We start from the raw sequence: 23,147 nt of genomic DNA, 5'->3' as shown, positions 1-23,147 counted from the left end.
ACGTCCACCTACTGCTCCACCATCTTCTTCTCTGTCTTTAGTTTTGAAATACAAAAACTAGTCTTACTCTTGTCCTTCTAAATTTTATACTTGGTAGGCCCTCAATTTGCAGTATTGGGTTATCCTTTTTTTTCAGGTTCATTACTTTCCTCTGATACCCTTAATCATAACATCTGATCCATCTATGAAAGTGAAAGTGAAAAGTGAAAGTGAAGTCGCTCAGTCGTGTCAGACTCTTTGCGACCCCATGGACTGTAGCATGCCAGGCTCCTCCGTCCATGGGATTTTCCAGGCAAGAATACTGGAGTGGGTTGCCATTTCCTTCTCCAGGGGATCTTCCCCACCCAGGGATAGAAACCAGGTCTTTCGCATTGTAGGCAGACGTTTTACTGTCTGAGTCACAAGGGAAGTCAAGACACTGTCAAAAGATGGAGGATTGGGTGGTTCCCCAATGGTTGGGATGATCCTCCCCCTCATCAGCATATGAATTCACCCCATAGTGAAACCTACCCAGGGCTCATTCCATGGCCGGAGCCCTAGCGTAGGGCAATGGCCTACACCCTGAAGCGTGTAGCTTCTCTCTGAATCCTAACAAATCCACCTCTGACTTATTGCTTTGTCTCTCACTGAATTTTTGCAATGAGACATCAGAGCCTGAGCTTTATTAGGTCTTGAGGTCAGGCATCCTGGGTTTTGGCCGGGCTCAAGTACCAGGAGAAAGCTGCATCTATCCTTACTATTTATTCATAAGCTGGATCTCTGATTTGACCCCAGTGGCTCAAAGTTCAGTATGTTTGATTTTTTATATTCTGAGTGAAATTACTATTTCATATTGCCGAATTACTTTGCTTTGCCAATGTAAGTTTTTAACTTCCAAGAAAGCTTTGGCCTACTGTGGTTGTTATGCCATTATGTTCTTGTTATCCTGGCCTTTTATTGTTACAAACTAAATTATAATTAAATTCAACACACAGCACATACAGTTTTCATATGCAACTAGTATCTGACACTGTAACGATTATAAAATTATAAAGAATCATATGGCTCTGAGAAATCACAGAACATCATCCATGGGGAAACATCTCTTTAGAATAACCTTCTTCTAACAAGATAGCCATTCAAATTTCTAAGACTGAATACCCAGTTTCATTCCTCAGTAACGTGAAGGCAACTTGGTGAATTTCAAATCTCCAAAGCAGACACAACTGAAAATGGATTGAGTTTTTCACTTTGAAAAATTATTTAGACTGAAAGTTAAACCACATACTTTTATAGAGTGCATATAATGTAAAATCAATACCATAGTACAATTTTAAAAGCCAAAAAATAAAGTCCAATTTCAATTCTTGCTAGTTTTATAGAAAATATATATATTGCCCAGTTTGAAAAGGTGTCACTTTACATACCACACTATAATACTTACAAGCTGATGTTCTAATAGTTGGATTTTTTCATCTTTTTTCTTTAGTTCCTCTTTAAGTTGTTTTATTTCATTTAGTAAATCTTCATTCTGAAATATTTTAAAAGATTCAATGTGAAATATTTAATTGTATTTTAAAACACTAATGAAAAACGTTAAATTAATGATGCAGACTAAGCAATGAACTGTTTGTTTATTTAACCTGAAGATTCTTCTTAAATATCCCAGCTATCTATCCATTACAAAAAACCCAGTTTGGTCTTCTAGGAACTCACAGTTTAATGGAGTCTGACACATAAACAATAAACAATAAGGGCAGCAACAGCTAACATTCACTGAGTACTAATCAGGTGCCAAGAGCTAAGTACTTTTGGGTATCTAAGTAATTGATTCCAACTGCAACTCTGAGGTAGCTACTATTATCCCCATTTCAAAGATAAGAGGAACTAAACCACGTAAGTAAAATAAATTATACACAAAATAATAACTTCAGCTAGATTTCAAGGAATATATGAGCTGCCTGTCAGAGGAAACGAAGGACACAAGTAGAGGAAATTGCATCATTAAAGGCACAGTGTCATTTTCGTGGTTGGTGCAGAAATCAGTAGAAAGGTAAATGTGCCTGAAAGGGTATCAAGGAAGATTCTTTTTCTTTGAGCTACTTTCATAACTGCCTGAATCAAAGAATAAATACCGTGTCAACTTAGTTTATAGGAAATTTCTATTAAGGCCAATCCCTTTCCCAAAATTTAAAAAAGAAAGAAAGAAAGAAAGAAATTCCTGAAAGTATTAACAGGTATTAGCAAACCTCGTCTATAGTCAAGGCTATGGTTTTACCAGTAGTCATGTATGGATGTGAGAGTTGGACTATAAAGAAAGCTGGGCACCAAAGAATTGATGCTTTTGAACTGTGGTGTTGGAGAGGACTCTTGAGAGTCCCTTGGACTGCAAGGAGATCCAACCAGTCCATCCTAAAAGAGATCAGTCCTGGGTGTTCATTGGAAGGATTGATGTTGAAGCTGAAACTCCAATACTTTGGCCACCTGATGTGAAGAGCTGACTTATTTGAAAAGACCCTGATGCCAGGGAAAGATTGAGGGCAGGAGGAGAAGGGGACAACAGAGGATGAGATGGCTGGATGGCATCACCAACTCAATGGACATGAGTTTGGGTGAACTCCGGGAGTTGGTGATGGACAGGAAGGCCTGGCATGCTGCAGTTCATGGGGTCGCAAAGAGTCGGACACGACTGAGCAAATGAACTGAACTGAACACAAATCTATTGTCAAGGTAAGCAGGAATTCAATTATATTGTCACATGTAAGGTATCATTATCTTATAGTTAGACCATTTTGTTTACTGCTATTTAATTATCCAGAAATATATACTGATGAAATAGTACTGCCAAGGGAAATTAAAGTTAACTGTTGAACAACACAGGTGTTCGGGGTGCCCACTCTATGCAAAGTAAAAAGATCTGGGTATAACTTTTAGTCAGTGCTCCACATCCTCCATAACCAGAAGGTTCACATCCTTGTATTCAACCAACTGCAGATCCATGTAGTACTAGAGTATTTTTTTAACAATCCAAGTATAAGTGGACCCATGCAGTTCAAAACTTGTTCAAGGGTCATCTGTAGAATATACACATAAGTGATACATCTTTCCAGAGAGAATAATAAATAAGCAAATATAATGTGTTGGTAATGAGCAAAATATACCATCTTCTTCAGATAGGTTGGGAACAAAAAATATTGCAATCTCATTAATAAGAGATCAAAAAGAAACATTTTATGAAGGCTCTGATGTATCAAATAAGCATAAGAATGGGGAAGAAACAAGAGAAGAAAATATTTTTTTAATTTTGCAGTTGTTATGCACACAGCAATGGCAAAGAACTATTTATTATGTATGAAAAAATGACTTTCAGTTGAATTTTAAAAATGTTCAGGGACTTAAAAAAAATCATAAATCAAGACCAAAAAAAGATGGATTGCAAATCATGAGTTAAATTAGTCGGAGTACTCAATGTGATTAATAAGACTGCAGAAAAAAGGTACATTATCAGACATAAAGATTTATCTTTTTGTTCAAACATACACCTGTATATAAAACAGTTACAAAAATTACTTGCACTCCAGTTTCAGTTATGCAACTCTTATGCCAAAGAAATGATCCCAAGTACAAGAAAACCTATAACAAGATATCTTCTAGTTCACAAACTTAGAACTGCCTTATAAGAGGACAACTGAAATACAATGTACCAACTTGATGGAATACTATACAGCCATCATTCAGTCACTGCTAGGTTCTACTGATATTAGAGAAAAAGAACTCAAAAGTGAAATCAAAATGTGAGTATGATAAAACATTTAGAGCCAACATGCTTATAGCATTATTTATATCATAAGCACTGCTCTAAAGATTTTACACATAAAGATAGGAAAAGGAAAACATACCAGGAAATGGTTAACCCCAATGGGGTTTTAAAGGGTAAGTAAGAAGTTCTAACAACACAGTGTGGCAAACTTTTGACTTTAGGTTTAGGGATTCTGTAAGAAAATACAGAGATGGGGACAAGCATAGCATATTTGGAGAATTATAAGCAGTAATACTGTCACACGAAGGCTGTGGTGAACAGTGGGGAGCAATGTGGTTAGTAAACTAGGCAAGGGACAGGTCACAGAGGGCCTGAACATCAAGCATGCTTCAGCCAGGGAGTAACAGATAGATCTGCATTGGAGATGGCTTTGACAGCTGTTTGAAAGATATATTTGACAAGGATAACAACAAACCTAGGCTAAGAAACTGGTTATCAAGATGTTGCAGTACTCCAGGTGAGAGCAGGAGCCTGACCCAAGAGAGCGATAATAGGGAGGAGAAGAAAGAGGAAAAGAGATTTTGGCAGTTCACTGCATGTGAGAGAAGAGCACAGAAGAACAGTCAAGAGTGACATCTCCATTTCTAGCTTGGATGACATAGTAAACATAAAGAAACAGAATGAAGGAAGAGAAATATGTCCAAAGAAAAATGTTTTTCAGTTTTAAAAATATTGTTAGAAGTACACACATCTGTGAGAGATGTGTTTGAAGTGTCCCACTATGAGTGGGACACTGGAAATGTCCAGTGGATAACCAGATTACCAAGTATGAGAGACAATGATTGTATTGATACATATAAAAATCACTGTCTCTCATATTTGGTAATCTCGTTGTCCACTGGACATTTCCAATGTGTCCCACTCACAATGGGAAACCCGTGTTGGGGCTTCCCTGGTGGATCAGATGGTAAAGAGTCTGCCTGCAATGAAGACCTGGGTTCAATCCCTGGGTTGGGAAGATCCCCTGGAGAAGGGAATGGGTACCCACTGCAGTATTCTTGCCTGGAGAATTCCATGGACAGAGGAGCCTGGCAGGCTACAGTCCATGGGGTTGCAAAGAGCTGGACACGACTGAGTGACTAACAACACATGTTACAAGTGAAATCATGAGAATAGAAAGTTCAATGAACACTGGACTAAGGATACAAACCTACATTCTAAAAAAGAAAAGAATCCAAGAAAGGTGGGCAGGCAGGTGGTATGGAGGAGGAGAGGGGATATTAAGGGGTAAGGGAATTAAGAAAGAACTGACACAAAAACCAAGGGATAAAGCTTTTATGACAAAGGCCGTGCCAAACGTGTATTTTTCCAGGTTTCCACAACAACTAGAGAGTCAAGGAAAGGTTTATCTGATTTACTGAATTTAGGATAGGTAACATACAGAAATTTATAAAGTGAGGATGAAGAGGAAGTAAAGAAAGCATACTAATGAGACATGAGAGAGGAGGCAGACAAAGTTTGGTCTTTCACTGCAGAAGGAGATAAGAGCTGAGAACAAGAAAGGGAAGTCTTCCACAGCACAGTGGTCACTTTTCCCTGTAACTGAAATAAAGTAAATCAGAGTGACACAGACACAGATAGTTGGGAGGCAGAAAGGCAAAGATGAACACAAGGCAAATGCAGCAGCTGAGAAGAGGGGCTGAGAAAGGGACTGAGACAAGTAGTCAATGTCTGAAACAGCTCATCAGGACATGGGAGAGGGAGCTGTCCTGGGATAAAGGAGAGACTGGTGACATGGCAGGTCTAGTGGAGATTTTAGGCCCTAAAGTTCTAATGGTATAAGTCACAATATTTGTTTCACTTGAAATTGAACTGCAAAACCATCTTCAATGAGAAGATTTGAGGATTTGCTGATGAAAGTGAAGGACTGTCTAGTGCACTAGAAAGAGTAAGTATGAGCTATTGCATGCATGCGTGCTCAGTTGTGTCTGACTGTTTGTGACCCGGTGGCCAGGCTCCTCTGTCTTTGGAATTTTCCAAGCAAGAATACTGTAATGGATTGCCATTTCCTACACATAGGAGATCTTCCTGATCCAGGGATTGAAGCCCATCTCTTATACCTCCTACAATGGAAGGCAGATTCTTGACTATTGGCACCACCTAGGAAGCCCAATGAGAAACTGCACCTAACCTCAAGAAGAAGGAAGAAAGACTAGGAAAGATCTGCCTGAAAGGAAAGGCATTGAGGCCAAGAAATAAATCCATGGTATGTCTATCTTATAGTATTAAACATACAGACAAACTTTAAAGGAAGATGGGAAAAAAAAGACACTAGTTCTGCAAAAAAGGTTGGAATTCAATTTTTTCTTTAAAAAGAATTTATTTATATGTAAAAAACTTCTCACAAAAAAATTTAGAAAAAAGTCAATTTTTACTTTTAAAGCAGCAATCACAAAACAAACAAACAAAAACAACTGAGAGACAACCAGAAATCATCTAAATCAATGGCTCTCAAGGGAGTACACAAGTAAGTTTTTCAAAAAGAGATGTCCTCCTGCAAACCTATTATTATACTCACAACAGGATGGAAACCTGGAGTTGGGAAGAAATTTATATAACAGGTAGGTAACACACTGAAAAGCCAAGATCAGATAACCAGATGTGACTATTATCCGATATTTTTTGATTTTGTGTTTTATACAAAACTTTGTTCCCCAAAAGTCACTCCATATTCTATGAGAAAACTGTGCTTCCCTGACGCTTAATATCAAGCCTGGTCATTTGACCTGTTTTGGAAGCAACATATGTTACATGCAACCAATGTATTCTGCCAATACTACTTTCCCTCAGGTACATAAAGCATGTCCCTCATCCAGAATCCCAGAAAGAAGAAAAAACATGAAGTCTCACTAATCTACAACCAAAATGCAACATAATGAGAAATAATAAGAAATAAACTTTTGTTAAAAACAAACAAAAAAAAGAAAGAAACTTTTGTTATTGTAAGCCACCAATATCTTGAGGCTGTTACTACAGAGACAAGTAGAACACAGTGACTACAATACTTTGAAAACTGAATGTGAAAGGAAACAATAATTTTACCTGCAACTAGGAAAGACAAGAATACTTGTATGTCCTTAAGAAATAAATATGTGATTCAGGAAGATACAAAAAGAACTTCCTTCAACTAAAACAAGACTAAAGATGAGAACTATAAAAAAATATACCTTCAAGTACAAAATGCATCTGCATTCTATATATCTTTAAACATTAAAAAAAAAAAAACATGTCATTTTCAGCTAATAGTTCTTCAATATTGTGATTTTATATACACACACACATATGAGAGAAGTACCTATTAACAGTTTTAATTTTTATTGGTAGTCATATTTTAAATTGTTATTCATAATTCTGGGGAAAAAAGATTTAATTATTTAATTAATTTTTAAAAAAGAATCCTATACCAATATTAATACAGGGACAGATGACTATCCAACTGATAAAACAAACTCAAATTAAAGTACCACAGGGATATAAATTTAACTTAAAAAGTGAGTAAAAATGAAAAGCAAATCTGACCAAAACCAAAGATAACAAAATTGCAGGGTTAAATAGATTTATTATTAGAAGTTTTATTACTGCCTTATAATTTTAGTAATAAAAAGACTTTTTTTTAAAATTCAGCATGACTACCTAGTCATCGTACCTTGCATATTTGATCACCATCTTCTGGTTCCGGACTAGATGGCAATGAGAGTTGAACATCATGCAATGAACCACTTCCATCATGCTGTCAGAAAGAAAAGGAAAACGCAAGAGTAATACAATTAACTGCAGACATTCTGCTCAACCTGAACTCACCCCAGACCAAATGCTAGAATGGTAATAAATTAAGATTTTAGAAATCTCCTTTTTACCTCCATGCACTGATAGAAACAAACATAGAAGAGGAAACAGAGTTCAAGAAAGAATATTTTGTGGAACATTCACTATATAAGTTGATGGTGAGAAAGCCACTGAAAGTTTTAGAATGGGAAAAGAAATATGGCACAATTCCTTAAAAATGTTAAGATTACTTCACCTAGGAAAAATGTAAAATAAAAGTCAAATTAAACCTGATCTGAATCAGATCTGGTGCTTTGAGTACAAAGGAGTCAGAAACAATAATATTAAATGACTCAAAAAGATCTGACCACAGAAAACATTTGATTAAAAACAGACACATGAGTATACATACTGCATGACTCTATCAAGTTTGAGAAAAGGTAAAATTAATTTATGGTGCTAAAAATCACAACAGTGGCTGACTTAGGAGAAAGCGGTTATTGACAGTAAAGTGCATTATAACCCATAAAGATGCTGGAAATGTTTTATGTCCTCTCTGTATGGCAGTTACACGGGTACATACAAGTGAAAAGTACAAGCTTTACACTTAAGACTGGTACACCTCAAGCACTTCACCGGATATACGCTATACCTGAATTTTAAAAATTGAAAAAATTAAAGTTTTTGTCCTTAAACCCAATTTTTAAAAAAATAACAGGGTATCATTAAGTCCTACCCATTACTGAAATAGTTTAGGAATAATCAGATAAAACATGGCATATCCAATGATTCACAGACAACCTTAAAAAAGATGAACTAGAAAAGAATATGCCTGGGATGATGGTGAGGGACCTAGACCCTGACCAATGCAGTACAACTGCAGCTCAATATCTTATTTGTTCAGATGGTACCTGGCTGCCCTGTGATACCCACTGAATCAACAGCCTTCAAGGAGCACTACCACAGCACCTATCTGTCCTGAAGGAAATCTCCCAGACATGGCAATCTCCTACACTGGAACAGAAGTGCTAAAAGGCACAAGTATACAGATCATCATCTTCTTTATTTATGGTACTGTATATACCTACTGAATCAGAAACTCTAGTGATGGGGCCTAGGAATGAGTATTTAGAAAAACGCAACAAGTGAGAGTGACTTGACAGTGAAGTATTAGCATTTGTCAAATTTTCAGCAGAGATAAATTACATTTTTATTGGTGATGCCATAGACATTAAGGATTCGACCTGAGAAAGAATGCATCATCCTAATGAGTAACAAGTGTTTACAGAATACATTAAAAATGTTTTTTAAAAAAATAAGGAATATACAAGACTCATTTTAGTAAAGTTTATCTCTGCCTTGAACTATAAAGACAGAGCCATTCCTAAAAACCAGACGGCTACAGACAAAAAAAAAGAAGAAAGAAAGAAATTAGATCATTCTTTAACACCACACACAAAAGTAAGCTCAAAGTGGATTATAGACCTAAATGTGAGACCAGATACTACTAAACTCCTGGAGGAAAACACAGGCAGAACACTCTGACATAAATCGCAGCAATATCCTTTTCGAGCCAACTCCCAGAATAATGGAAATAAAGACAAAAATAAACAAATGGGACCTAATTAAACTCTAAAGCTTTTGCACAGCAAAGGAAACAAAAAACAAAACGAAAAGACAACCCACAGATTAGGAGAAAATATTTGCAAATGATGCGACCAACAAGGGATTAGTCTCCAAAACTTACAACAGCTCACGAGACTTAACAATATCAAAACAAACAACTCAACTGACAAATGGGCAGAAGAACGAAACAGAAATTTCTCCAAAGACATACAGATGACCAAGAGGCATATGAAAAGATGCTCAACATAGCTAATTATTAGAGAACTGCAAGTCAGAACTACAATGATATATCACCTCACACCAGCCAGAATGACTATCATCAAAAAATCCACTAATAATAAATGTTGGAGAGGATGTGGAGAAAAGGAAACCCTCCTACACTGTTGGTGGGACTGTAAATTGGTACAGCCACTAAAGAGAATAGTATAGAGGTTCCTTAAAAAACTAAAAGCAGATCTACCTTATGACCCTGCAATCCCACTCCTGGGCGTATATCTGGAGAAAAACATGATCTGAAAAGATACATGCACCCCAAAGTTCACTGTAGCACTGTTTACAATAGCGAAGACATGTAATCAACCTAAATGTCCTTTGACAGAGAAATGGATAAAGAAGATGTGGTACACATATACAGTGGAGTATTAGCCATTAAAAAGAATGAAATAACGCTATTTGCAGCAATATGGATGGACCTAAAGACTGTCATAATGAGTGATGTAAGTAAGACAGAGAAGGAAAAATGTCATTTGACGATGACTTGTATGTGGGATCTAAAAAAAAAAAAAATTATACAAAGGAACTTACCTAAAAAAAGAAAAAGAGATTCATAGACTTAGAGAATGAACTTATGGTTGCCTGTACACACTGCTATATTTAAAACAGATAACCAACTATATACTTCAGATAACCTACTGCATAGCACATGGAACTCTGGTTATGTGGCAGCCTGGATGGGAGAGGAATCTGGGGGAGAATGGATAAATGTATATGGATGGCTGAGTCCCTCCACTGTTCATCTGAAACTAACGCAACAATATTAATCAGCTATACCCCAATACAAAATCTTTTAAAAGTTACAAAAAAAATAACAAGGCCAGTCCTATATATAAGTATATATTTGATAAAAGAGGAACTATAAAACTTGACTTATTTTCCAACATCTACAATACCTTCCTGCCCACTGCAAAGCAGGAACCCCAAGGAATAGGAGACAACACAAGCTCACATTGCTTTGCCTTGGACATGGATTTAGTTGTGGGTTTGCACTAGAACAGGAACTTTCACTGTAGAGGAAAAAAGGCAAGCCCATAGAAATAGAAAATACCAGGATGTCATGAAGAAAGTAACTCTAGAAAATTGTATATAAATGTCTAGGTTCACCACTCCTGAGCATAACACTTGCTTGGATCTGATCCTAAGAAGCATTTCAAAGAGTTTGAGAAATAAACCAAGACCACACTGCCTAAGTCCCAAGCTGGCCACTGGAAGGTGTACACTCAAAACAGACCTGGAAGGCACGACAAAGGCTTTGGAAACAACCGACATTACAACCACAACCCAAAGGTGGCTAATCAGAACTTGCCATGTGATCCCAACCAAATAATCTATCTGCTTAAAAGAAAAGGAAAAAAAAAAAAAAAATCAACATTTTCCATAAACAATATTTTTGTTTTAAATGGAAAACAATATTTTCATTTAAACAATATTAAGAGTCTCATAATACAACATTCAAGCATCTAAGATATAATCCAAAACTACTCAATGTACAAAGAAAGAAAACCTCAAGAAGCACAGAAAAAGACAATTAACATCAATGACAAAATTAGAAAGTTAAAATTAAATGACAAAAAAAATTAAAACTAACTACAAGAGATTTTAATAGAGCCATTATAAAAATTCTCCAAAAGTCAGGGTGAACTCTTAAAGGGAACAGAAAGTCTCAGCAAAGACAACACACAAAGCGGAAAATGACAATGTTAGAACTGCAAAGATTCAATAACCAAAAAATTTTAATGCACTAGATGCATTAGATACTAAATGCACTAAATAATATGGTACTTAGACAGACTAAATACAGTATCAGCATTTGAGTTACAGATTGAACACAAAGATAGATCAACAGAAATCCAATCTGAACAATAAAGAGAAAAAAAGTTGGGGGAGGGGTAAAAAACAGAGCTTGGTGCAGGAGCTATAGGACAATAACAAGAGACCTAATATTTATATCACTGAAGTCATAGAAGGTAGGGCTCGGGGCAAAAATTTTTCAAGAAATAATGGATAAATACACTGCATATCTGGCAAAAGACATGAACCTACATATTTGAATAGTTCAATTTAAAAGAACAGAAAATAGAATGTGCTCTCTGAACATAATAGAATGTTAAATAGAGAATCAAAACCAGAAAAAAAATCTTCAAACACAAGAAACTTCTTTGATCCATGGGTCAAAAGAAGTACCAAGGTAAATAAGAAAATATTTTGAAGTGAAGTGAAGTCGCTCAGTCGTGTCCAACTCTTTGCAACCCCATGGACTGTAGCCTAAAAGGCTCCTCTGTCCATGGGATTTTCCAGGCAAGAGTACTGGAGTGGGTTGCCATTTGAGTTGAAAGGAAAATGAAACCACATATCAAAATCTGTGGAACACAATTAAAGCAGTGCTTAGAAGGAAAAATTATTGTACCAGATACTTATATTAAAGCAAAGTTGTCAAATCCATAACTGGAGCAAAATAAAGCCAGCACAAACAGAAAGATGAAAATAAGAGTATGGAAATTAATGAAATTGAAAATCAAGAAACAGAAATCAGTGAAGCCAATTTAAAACATGCAGGGAAAAAAAAGAAATCAATGAAGCCAAGCAGGTTTTTTGACAACTGCAAACCATCACCAAAACAGGCAAGAGGCATTTATAAAGTGACTACTTTTAACAAGAGCAACAACAAAAATAATGATAATGTGAAAACCTAGGGTTTTAACTGACTTCATTAACTCAAATTTTAAATACTTGCCCAAAAAGTACATTCAATTTTTTCAATATCCATTTGTCTCATTATTTACATAACTGATAAAAAACATATATATAAAGAACTATCAATAATCAAAAATAAAACAAACAAAAATTTTGTTAGCAAAAAAATAGACACTTCATGAAAGAAGATATACAATTGGAAAATAAGCATAAGAAAAGATGCTAAATGTCATTAGTCATTAGGCAAATGCAAATTAAAACCAGAGTGAGATACCAATGCATACCTATGGGAAGGGCTTTTGAAAAATATTGACAATATCAGTGTGGACCACGATGCAGAATACTTGGAACTCTCATTAATCATAGTAGGAATACAAAATCAAATAACCACTTTGGAAAACAGCTTGGAGATTTCCCAAGAAGTTAGATATATACTTATCACCCAGCATTCCCATGCCCAGGTGAGAAATTAAAACATCCTCACATGAAAATCTGTGCACGAATGTTTATAGTGGCTTTATTCATAACTGCCAAAAACTGGAAAGACACAAATATCCTTCAACTGCTAAACAGATAAACAGGCTATGACATATGTATACAGTATAATACTACTAAGAAGGGCAATGCCAAAGATTCTGCAAACTACCATACAACTCACAGGTTTACTTCACACACTAGCAGATAATGTTCAAAGTTCTTCATGCTGGACTTCAACAGTATATAAACCTAGAACTTCCAAATGTACAAGCTGGATTTAGAAAAGGCAGAGGAACCAGACATCAAATTGCCAACATCTGCTGGATAACAGAAAAAGCAACAGAATTCCAGAAAAAAATCTACTTCTGCTTTATTGACTATACTCAAGCCTTTGACTGTGTGGATCACAATAAACCACGGAAAATTCTTAAAGATATGGGACTAGCACACGACCTTACTTGTTTGCTGAGAAATCTGTATGCAGGTCAAGAAGCAATAGTTAGAACCAGACATGGAACAATGGACTGGTTCAAAATGGGAAAGGAGTACATCAAGGCTGTATATTGATGCCCTGCTTATTTAACTTATATGCAGAGTATATCATGTGAAACACTGGGCTGGATGAATCACAAGCTGGAATCAAGACTACCAGGAGAAATATCAATAACCTCAGATATGCAGATGACACCACCCTTATGGCACAAAGTGAAGAGGAACTAAAAAAAAAGCCTCTTGATGAAGGTTGAAAGAGGAGAGTGAAAAAGCTGGCTTAAAATTCAACATTCCAAAAACTAAGATCATGGCATCTGGTCCCATCACTTCATGGCAAACAGATGGGGAAGAAAATGGAAACAGTGATAGACGTTATTTTCTTGAGCTCTAACATCAGCATGTTACTGGATGCAGTGACTGCAGCCATGAAATTAGAAGATGCTTGCTCCTTGGAAGAAAAGCTATGACAAGCTGAGACAGTGTATTAAGAGGCAGAGGCATCACTTTATCAACAAAGGCCCATATAGTCAAAGCTATGATTTCTCCAGTGGTCATGTAAGGATGTGAGAGTTGGACCATAAAGAAGATTGACTGCCAAAGAATTGATGCTTTCCAACTGTATTATTCAAAAGAGAAGACTCTTGAGGGTCCCTTGGACTGCAAGGAGATCAAACCAGTCAATCTTAAAGAAAATCAACCCTCAATATTCACTGAATGGTGTTGAAGCTGAAGCTCCAATACTTTGGCCACTTGATACAAACAGCTGAGTCAGTGAATAAGACCCTGATGCTGGGAAAGATTAGAGGCATGAAGAGTAGGGGGCGACAGAAGCTGGAGATAGTGGATAGGGAAGCTTGGCAAGCTGCAACCCACTGGGTCAGAAAGAGGCGGACATGACTGAGTGACTGAACAACAAATACAACATCAATTTTGCCTCTTATTTAAAAGGGCTAAAATATATTTACTATATGGCCAAAGGAAAAGTTTTCAAAAGTTTCAGAAGTTTTGCTTTAGGACACAAAGGAAATATCAATACATTCCAAAGAATTTATATCCTACAGACATTATTCTTTACTTAAAGTTTTAAGATTTGTTGTTATTTAGTTGCTAAGTCGTGTCTGACTCTCTGCAACCCCATAGACTGTAGCCCGCCAAGCTCCTCTGTCCGTGTGATTTCCCAGGCAAGAATACTAGAGTGGGTTACCATTTCCTTCTCCAAAGGATATACCCAGCCCAGGGATCGATCCCATTAGCTCCTGCACTGCAGGGGTTTTTTTTTTTTTACTGCTGAGCCGCCAGATTAGAAATTAATTAAAAAAGAAGTCTTGTATACCAAACCCGCATTTTTGAAAATTAAAAAAATTATTCTAAATAAAATAAATTTATAGCATGGCCCAAGACAACCGGGATTCATCAATGTTTAAGTTACTGGCATATCGCTACGAGTTATTAGACACAACTGAACGACTGAACAACCACATGTCTCAAAGGCATGTCTCAGAGCCTTCCAATTTTTAACAGGCTAATAGTATAGATTCAAGAGATCAAAGAAAGAAAAGGCTATTATTTCCATCAAGGCACCAGAGTTTAAAGATCACGAATATAATCTCCAATTCTATCTATAATAAAACCACATACCCTCCAAATAACTTTGACACTAAATAATATTAGTACTCTCTATAAAACCTTGACTTAGATGAAAAGTATTCAGGCCAAAATTAGGAAACATTTTGAGAGAAGTCCTTTTAAGCTTTGGGGGTGGTGGGGGAGAATCATAAAATGTACAGAAAACATTCCCTTTTTAAGAATCACTGAATAACAACCATGCTTCACACTACACACACTAGCGCCGTGCTCAGTCACTTCAGTCATGTCTGACTCTGTGACCCCATGGACTATAGCCCACCAGGCTCCCCTGTCGATAGGATTTCAGGCACGAATACTGGAGTGGGTTGCCATTTCCTCCTCCAGGGGATCTTCCTGACCCAGGATCAGGTCAGGATCTTCCTGACCCATGTCTCTTATGTCTCCTGAATTGGCAGGCAGGTTCTTTACCACTAGCACCACCTCAGGAGCTAATATTTATTGACCAGTGTTGGGCACTGTTCTAAGCATTTTGTATAAACATATTTAATAAATGCATAGATGCAAAAACATAAAAACTATAACACACCACTGCACAAAAGTAAACAATTCATAGCTAACTGATTATCCAAGTATTCTAGCTGCTTTATTAAGAGAAGTGTTTTAGCAGTTTCTGTGGGTTCTAGTTGAACTTGTAACAATATTGCTTGCACTTTATATTTTGGGTTTTTGGCCATGAGGCATGTGAGATTTTAGTTCCCCGACCAAGAATGGAACCCATGACCCCTTCATTGTAAGGCAAAGTCTTAACCACTAGACCACCAAGGAAGTCCTAGTTAGGATTTCTGAGCTCTGAATGCAATTAACCTTAAGTTGATTAACTCTTATGTCATTAGCATTTTATTAAAGATTCAAAAAGACAGGTAAACCTTCCTCTGTTCTAAGAGGAAGACTTCCACCATCTACCATTTTTCTTTTTCAACAAAGCATTAAAGTAAACTTTTGTTTCAATATTTAAACTCTTCACATATTAACATGTAGGAAACCCTGTAACAAATTCCATCTTACCCAGGTGGGTCTTCCATTAGTTTGCAAAAACTGGGATCTTCCTATAAGTTCCAAAGCAGCTGCAACGGACATGGACACTTGAAATGAACTAACCAAAAGCCTGGCAGCACTGACCAATCTCTGCTGACAAGCAGCATCAGTGATGTCAACAAAGCTCTCTTGTGTTTCTGATATGCTACAACACAATCATAAGAGGCATCCTAAGAAAGGGAGTGGAGGAAGAGGAGAGATTTTTTTCATTTTCTTTTCATAAGTCACTTTTTTAAAAAGCAGAAGTAAATGGACGAACATCCTATCACATCACAAAAACTGTAGAATGTGCGCTAAGATAAATCTTTGAGTAATGCTGTAATTCACCTATGGGATTTAAAATCAAAAGACTCAAACTATATTTGGAAAGATTATAAAAATATAAAGTCTGATTTTCAATAAGTTTAAGAAATGAGTTGATCCTCACAGATGCTTGGGGCAAAGACATTCTCAAAACAGAAAAATTTTATTGACATTCAAATTAACTAGAACATTGTTATATATGGCTAAAATCTGTAATATTATAAGCAAACTTTATTTATAAATTTCATCAGTTTAAACTTTTTTATTAAACCTAAGTGTTCAACTTGTACATATAGATACCTTTTTCTATAGGTTTATTTTTACATTTAAAAATACTAGTTGTAGATTTCTTCTAATCTTTCCACATTTGAAAAAATATTTAACTCTTCAAACCATCTGGTTTACTGGCTTCCCTGGTAGTTCATCTGGTAAAGAACCTGCCTGCAAAGCAAGAGACCCCGGCTCAATTGACGGGTCGGGACGATCCCCCGGAGAAGGGATAGGCTACCCACTCCAGTATTCTTGGGCTTCCCTGGTGGCTCAGACTATAAAGAACATGCATACAGTGTGGGAGACCTGGATTCGATCCCTGGGTTAGGAAAGATCCCATGGAGGAAGGCATGGCAACTCACTCCAGTATTCTTGCCTGGAGAATCCCCGTGGACAGAGGAGCCTGGTGGGCTTAAGTCCATGGGGTCGCAAAGATTTGGACATGACTGAGTGACTAAGCACAGCATAGTTTCTATACTATTCTACTTTATTAGGAAAAATAGTTACGATGGACAAAATTTATTTCAAAATCTACTAACCAGCTGTAACACATAGTTTTAAGAACAATGTACTAGACACAGGAGAAGAATTACATCTTCCTTCTTTTTATCTTCATTACCAGCACAATCCTTAAAACTCAACAAGTGCTTAATAAAGTATATTGAATGATGAAATAACAATCCATGGATTCTAAAGTAGAAAGAATTAGCTTTTTAGGCAGCTACATAAAATTATAAGCACTACAAGTAATTAAAAATTCTTGACCACATTTTTATCATTGTTGATGTTGCTACTGTCAGTAATATAACAGCTAATATTATTAACTGCTTTCTATGCATCAGACACTATGCTTAGCACTTGATCTAAATTTCCTCATGTTTTCTTTACAACAGTCCTGAAACAGGAGCTACTATAATTTCTACTTCTTTTATGAGGAAATCTAGGCATAAGAAGTTTAAGTAATTTAACTTATCCAAGATCACACAACAGACAAGTGGAAAAAATGTCCTGAATTCAAATTCTAATTTTTGAATACATCTATTATCATTAACTTTCATCATTATTCTGGAAACTTAACATTGTCTCAATTAACCCACAACTAAAAATAACTCAAATGTCTATCAATAAGTAAATGGATGAAAATAAAACTGTGGTATACACACACACACATAATGGAATGTTATCCAACAATAAAAAGTAATATACTGAAACTCACAAAACACAGATGAGTATCAAAATCATTATGGTAAGTGAAAAAATCCAGCAACAAAAAAGCACACATTGTATAGTTTAGAGGAAGACAAACCTTTCAGATGAAATTCTAGAAAGGACAAAACCTTAGTAACAGAAAGCAGAGCAATGGCTGCCTGGGCCAGGTTTGAGAGAAGACTGATTACAAAGGGACATGAGAGAATTTTAGCAGTGACAGAAATGTCTTATATCTTGATTGTTGTGGTAGTGGTTACACAGCTGTATATATTCATCAAAACTCAAATTATATACTTAAAATAGGCACACTTCATTTGAAGGCAAATTCTACCTTGATGAAGTCAATCATTTTTTTAAAATTTGCTTCTTTTTCCTCCTCACTTTCCTTTATCTTCCTGAATGAGGCAAAAATAAATAAATAAATACGTCTCCAACCAAAAAGGACAGCCCAGCACAGGGTTTCAGAATCTAAGGAGGTTGAACAGGTCCCTGCTGGTGGCCAGCTTACCAAGGCATGTCAGAGCTTAGAAGACTGAAAAGGGCACATACAGAGGGGATGGGAGAACAATTTGATACCAGAGTCAAATCTGAATAGAATGAGGAGGATATATGTGCAGCCTGGTGTGGGCTGTAAGTCTAAGCAGAGTGGCGTGGAGTGGGCACACTCCCATAGGAGGGCCTTTAGAGAGCTACCAGAGCTCAAGCAGCAGGAAGAGGGTATCTCTGCAGGAAAAGGCCCAGTGTCAGGTGTCAGACCCAAGTAGGGTTAAGACGGCACCCACGTGCAGGCATCAACTGACATCTGTAGTGTCAAGGCCAAGCAGAGTGAAGCGGCATCCACAGGAAGAGGAGACTGGCGTGGAGTGTCAGAATCCACGAGGCTGACAAGGAGTCAGCGCCCACATAGGGTGAGGAAGGTGTGTGCACGGGAGAGGAGCCAGGCATGGAGATTCAGAACCCTGGAGGGGTGAGGAGGTCAAGTGTACAGGAGAGGCAGTGAGAAGCTGATTATAGTCAGGAGAATTGGTTAAAAGAGTAAATATATTATGGTCAACAAAGTGAAAAGAAAACTGAGCAAGTACCACAGTTTGAAGAAATCTACAAAAACGTGACAACTTTTAAAAGCAACATGTGATGGTAAACCAGATCTTTTTGTTATAAAAAAATACTACACCAGGACAAAGGGCAAAATCTGAATGGGCTCTGAGGATTAAATGATAGTAATATGTCAATGTTTCAGAATTTCCTGATTTTGAAATGCAGAATAAAGCCACAACTAAATACTACTAGAGTCCCATCACATGACAAAAATTAAGAAGTCTGATAATACCAAGTGTTGCTCAGATGCAGAACAATGCAAAAAAGCATCTACTACTTGAAGAGAGTGAAACAGATTGAACAATTTTGGGAAACAGTTTTGTATTTCTGGAATATTTCTATGCCCCAAGACACAGAAATTCCACTCCTAGTTAGTTATTCCAGAAGAATTTTCATACATGTATACCAGGAATACTTCATATCAATAATATCTGTCATAGCAAAAAAAAACCCTGGAAAGAACCAAAATGGACATCAATAGTAAAATGGAAAAAGAAACTGCTCAGAATTGGACACTACAAAAATGAAAATTAATGAAGCAGAACTAAACATAAATATTAAAGAACCTTAAAGAAGTTGCTGAATGGAAGAAGCAATTCACAGAGAAATACTTACAGTATAATTTCATTTATATAAAGTTCTAAGAGACAAAACTAGTATATTTATAGGGACACAGACGGTGAAAGTGTTAGTCACTCAGTCGTGTCCAACTCTGTGACCCCATGAACTGTAGCCTGCCAGGTTCCTCTGTCCATAATATTCTCCAGGTCAAGAATACTGGAGTGGGTTGCCATTCCCTTCTCCAGGGGATCTTTCCAATCCAGGAAAAGAACCTGGGTCCCCTGCACTGCAGGCAGATACTTAACCATGTGAGCCAACAGAGATGGCCAAAAATTAACAGAAAAATAAATGCAGGGAATACTAGATTCTGGAAAGGGAACATACTGCAATGAAGAATGAAAATGAACACTTCTTAATGTCTCATTCCTTAACCTGGGTGGCGAGTATAAAACTGGGTCACGTTATTCATTAAAAGGTACCCTTAAACTGTATACGCTCTTTTTATGTATATTTCATGAACTTATTTTTCCTGTTATGATGAAAAAAAGTCTGGGGATAGAGAACCTTGAGTTCCCTGACTTTTCTGTGGTTCTCTGCCACCAGGTGGCAATCATTCAGCAGCTCCTCAACTTTTAGTGCACTCATCCAGGATGCTACTGCTGTAAATGGTCCATCCACCCGGCACTGCACCCATGCACCCATTCCCCCCACACACAGAGACAGAGAGAGAGAGAGAGGAACAAAGAGAAAGTGACAGAGACCGACAGACAAGAGAATTATGTGAGAGACACACTACTGGTTTTATTCTCAACACTGGAGCTGAGAGGAAACAACAAAACAAAACATTTGTATGGCATACCTGATAGTTCATAAAACACTCATGCTCATGCCAGGGAGACAGGGTATGAATCACCAGGATCAAATAGCTAGACAGGTATGAATCATCAAGATCAAATATTTTGTAATCCCAAAGAAAATATCAAAGAGATACCATCATGTACTTCTCACTACTCCACATTAGATTTTTCATTTCTCACTCCAAGGTTAAAACAGACGCTGAATGTGATAATATGATAAAAGCAAACAGGGAAAATAATGAACTAAGAGTGAAGAAAATGGATGACCAAAACCACTCATGCTCATGTGAGTAAGAAATACGGGAATTAACTGGAAGTCTGCATAAGGCAAGAATAGATTCTCAATCTTCTAACTCTATTCTAAGAAGAAAAAAAAGCAGAAGTTTCTTCTCTGGAGAAACAGTAACAACCTGAGAAGGAAAAACACTCTACTTAGTTAAGTACTGAGGGTCCACTAACATTCATGTGTCACTGTAAAGTGACAAGACCAACCCATGTGTAAAGAGTCCTGAATCAACTTTTTTACCCTTTAACCTTAAATATTAATAAACAACAAAGACTCATTATATATCTGAAGAAATATTCCAAAAGAAAGAGAAACTAAAACACAAAAAACAAAATGACCATTTAGAAAGAGATAATAATGTAAGGAACTTGAGAAATCTTAACAAAACAGAACAGAAGCAAGCTACTTAATATATTTACTAACAAAATAAGACAAAATAAGAACTGAATGATATGAAAAAGGAAAGGCATACAATAAAGAGCTCTTAGAAACTGAAAATACAACTGCCAAGGTAAATAATTCAACAGAAACAGGGAGCTGGAATATGAAGGTGAGGAAATACACCAGAAAATGTAATCAAACTCAAAGAAAAGGAAAATATGAAAGAAAGAAGGACTGAAAACGTAACTCATAAGTTCTAGTTTGGATTTCCAAGAATTCCAGAAAGATACACTCAGACACCCAGAGAAAACAGGATAAATAAAATAATCATAGAAATGACTTAAGGAAATTTCACACTACATGAATCTTCATGAAACTCAGTGATTACCAATACATTAAGTGGAAAATGAACAAGTACAACAAAATTTAAATCCTAGGACATCACTGAAACTGCAGAATGCCAGAAATAAAAGACTAAAAATCTCTCAGAGAGATTAAAAGCATACAAAACACAAGGTAAAATGGATTAGAATGTAGAAGACTTTTCTCAGTGGCTAAACTGGATCCTAGAAAAGTAATGACTTCAAATTTCTAAGGAAAAACTCATTTCTATACCAGCCAAAGTATTCCACCCCTGCCAAACTATTAATATAAACTAAATATGAAAGTAGTTAAGAGATTTCAATGACATATCAGCTAGGGAAAAAAGTACCATCCATTTGCCCTCTCTTAGGAAGTAAATTAACGATATATTTCTGCTAAATATGAGAGCAAACTAAGAAAAAAGAAAAGAAGTTATCCAAGAAATAACAGTCCCAATCCCAGAAGATGATGAAAAAAATCTCTGTATGATAATTCTAAAGACACTTAGTAACCTGTTCAGATTAGAAAAGACTGGCTAAAGTGGAGAAGGAGAGAAATATTGCTTTTTTCATTAAGCTTCTGGATACTATGTGATTTTTTAAAAACCATGTACACATATCACACTGAAGTTTTTATAATTACTAAAAGAGAAAAATTAAGAGGCAGTTATACTGCCTAATACTGGACTAATTCAGCTTTTAACTTCTATCAGCATTTTGGGAAATGTTAAAGATGTCCTAAACAGATTCTGCAGTTTTCTTCTCACAACTTGTTTTCACTGCATAAACAAAGGATAAAGTCAATTTGATCAACGTGTACTATCTAAAATTTCATTATGACAGAAAAAAGCCACTAAAATATTCACAGTTTTTTCATAAAGTATCCAAAAAATAGTTTTCTGCATTTATGGTATTTATCATTGGTTACCAATCCACCTAGACTCTCCTGTATTATGCTACTTCTCTCATTACTAGAGGTGGCTCAGCCTTAATTAGATGATTTCAATCATGCTTCATGTTTCAGGGCAAAACACCCAGACATAAAACAGGGTAAAGCTAGTACTAACTCCAAATACATATTTAACACATTTCAGCTACTTCTCACCTCTTCTACCTTTTCTTTCCAATGTCGCTGAAGCTCCTGATCAAAAAATCTTCTCCCCAGACCAGCAAACAGGGAAACACTATGAACTGAATCTATCTCCTAGTTACAGTTAAACTAAGGTGTAAACTCTGTCTGGGTATTTGATTGAATCTCTTTCTGCCTTAAGAGAAATCTAAGAATCTCAGATCCAAAAAGGATTCTCCACTTTCTTCCACCTGGCCTTACACAGATAGGTGTCTTTTAAGAAGGCAGTCAAATATCAGGGCTTCCCTAGTGGTCCAGTGGTGAAGAATCCTCCTGCCAAAGCAGGCGACATGGTTTTGATCCCTGGTGCAGGAAGATCTCACATGCCGCGGAGCAACTAAGCCTGCGCACCACAACTACTGAGTCAGTGCTCTTGACCCTGTGCACTAGAGCCTGTGCTCCACGGCAAGAGAAGCTACCGCAATGAGAAGCCCCTGCACTGCAATGGAGAGGCGCACCCCCCTCACCACAACTACAGAAAGTCCATGCATAGCAACAGAAAGTCAAAAATATATGAATAAATCTTTTTTAAAAGGGGGACTACTCAAACTACTCAAATATCTACAAGAATAGAGAAGAGCAGTCCAGCAAAGCCCTAATTGAGTAACATAAAATGATTTACATGACTAAAGATATTCACAGTAATTGTAGTTACTAACAGAGGAGCCACATTTCATTTCAAATAGCCTTTACTGGGCATTTATCTCAACGGCCTCCAAATGGTTTAGATGGCCACCAGAAATTCTAAAACGTGGTCCCTGCTCATACAAGCTAGAACATACAATCCTGAGGAAGGTAACTCAAAAAGTAAGTTGTGCAGAGAATCCAGACTGTTCTTTCTCAACCATAATTTTAAGTTAAACTTGCCCAGTCTACAAAA

The 23,147-nt window shown here is 36.7% G+C and overlaps 1 protein-coding gene across 7 annotated transcripts in view; it reads right to left on the bottom strand.

Annotated features, from left to right (window-relative positions):
• CCSER2 (coiled-coil serine rich protein 2) overlaps positions 1-23,147 on the bottom strand; it is a 156,039-nt gene that overhangs the window by 43,017 nt on the left and 89,875 nt on the right. For all 7 annotated transcript variants that reach the window (XR_009696086.1, XM_061161956.1, XM_061161958.1 and 4 more), the window contains 2 exons: positions 7,446-7,529; positions 1,424-1,510 (listed from right to left, as the gene is read on the bottom strand). Coding sequence is in view for 6 of the 7 variants with exons in the window: in XM_061161956.1 (XP_061017939.1) it covers positions 1,424-1,510; positions 7,446-7,529 (171 nt within the window). In the remaining variant the exon portion in view is untranslated. The remainder of the gene's footprint in view (positions 1-1,423; positions 1,511-7,445; positions 7,530-23,147) is intronic.

The sequence above is a fragment of the Dama dama genome, chromosome 15 (genome assembly GCF_033118175.1).
Source record: "Dama dama isolate Ldn47 chromosome 15, ASM3311817v1, whole genome shotgun sequence".
NCBI lineage: Eukaryota > Metazoa > Chordata > Mammalia > Artiodactyla > Cervidae > Dama > Dama dama.
This window is presented reverse-complemented; position numbering and strand designations above follow the sequence as displayed.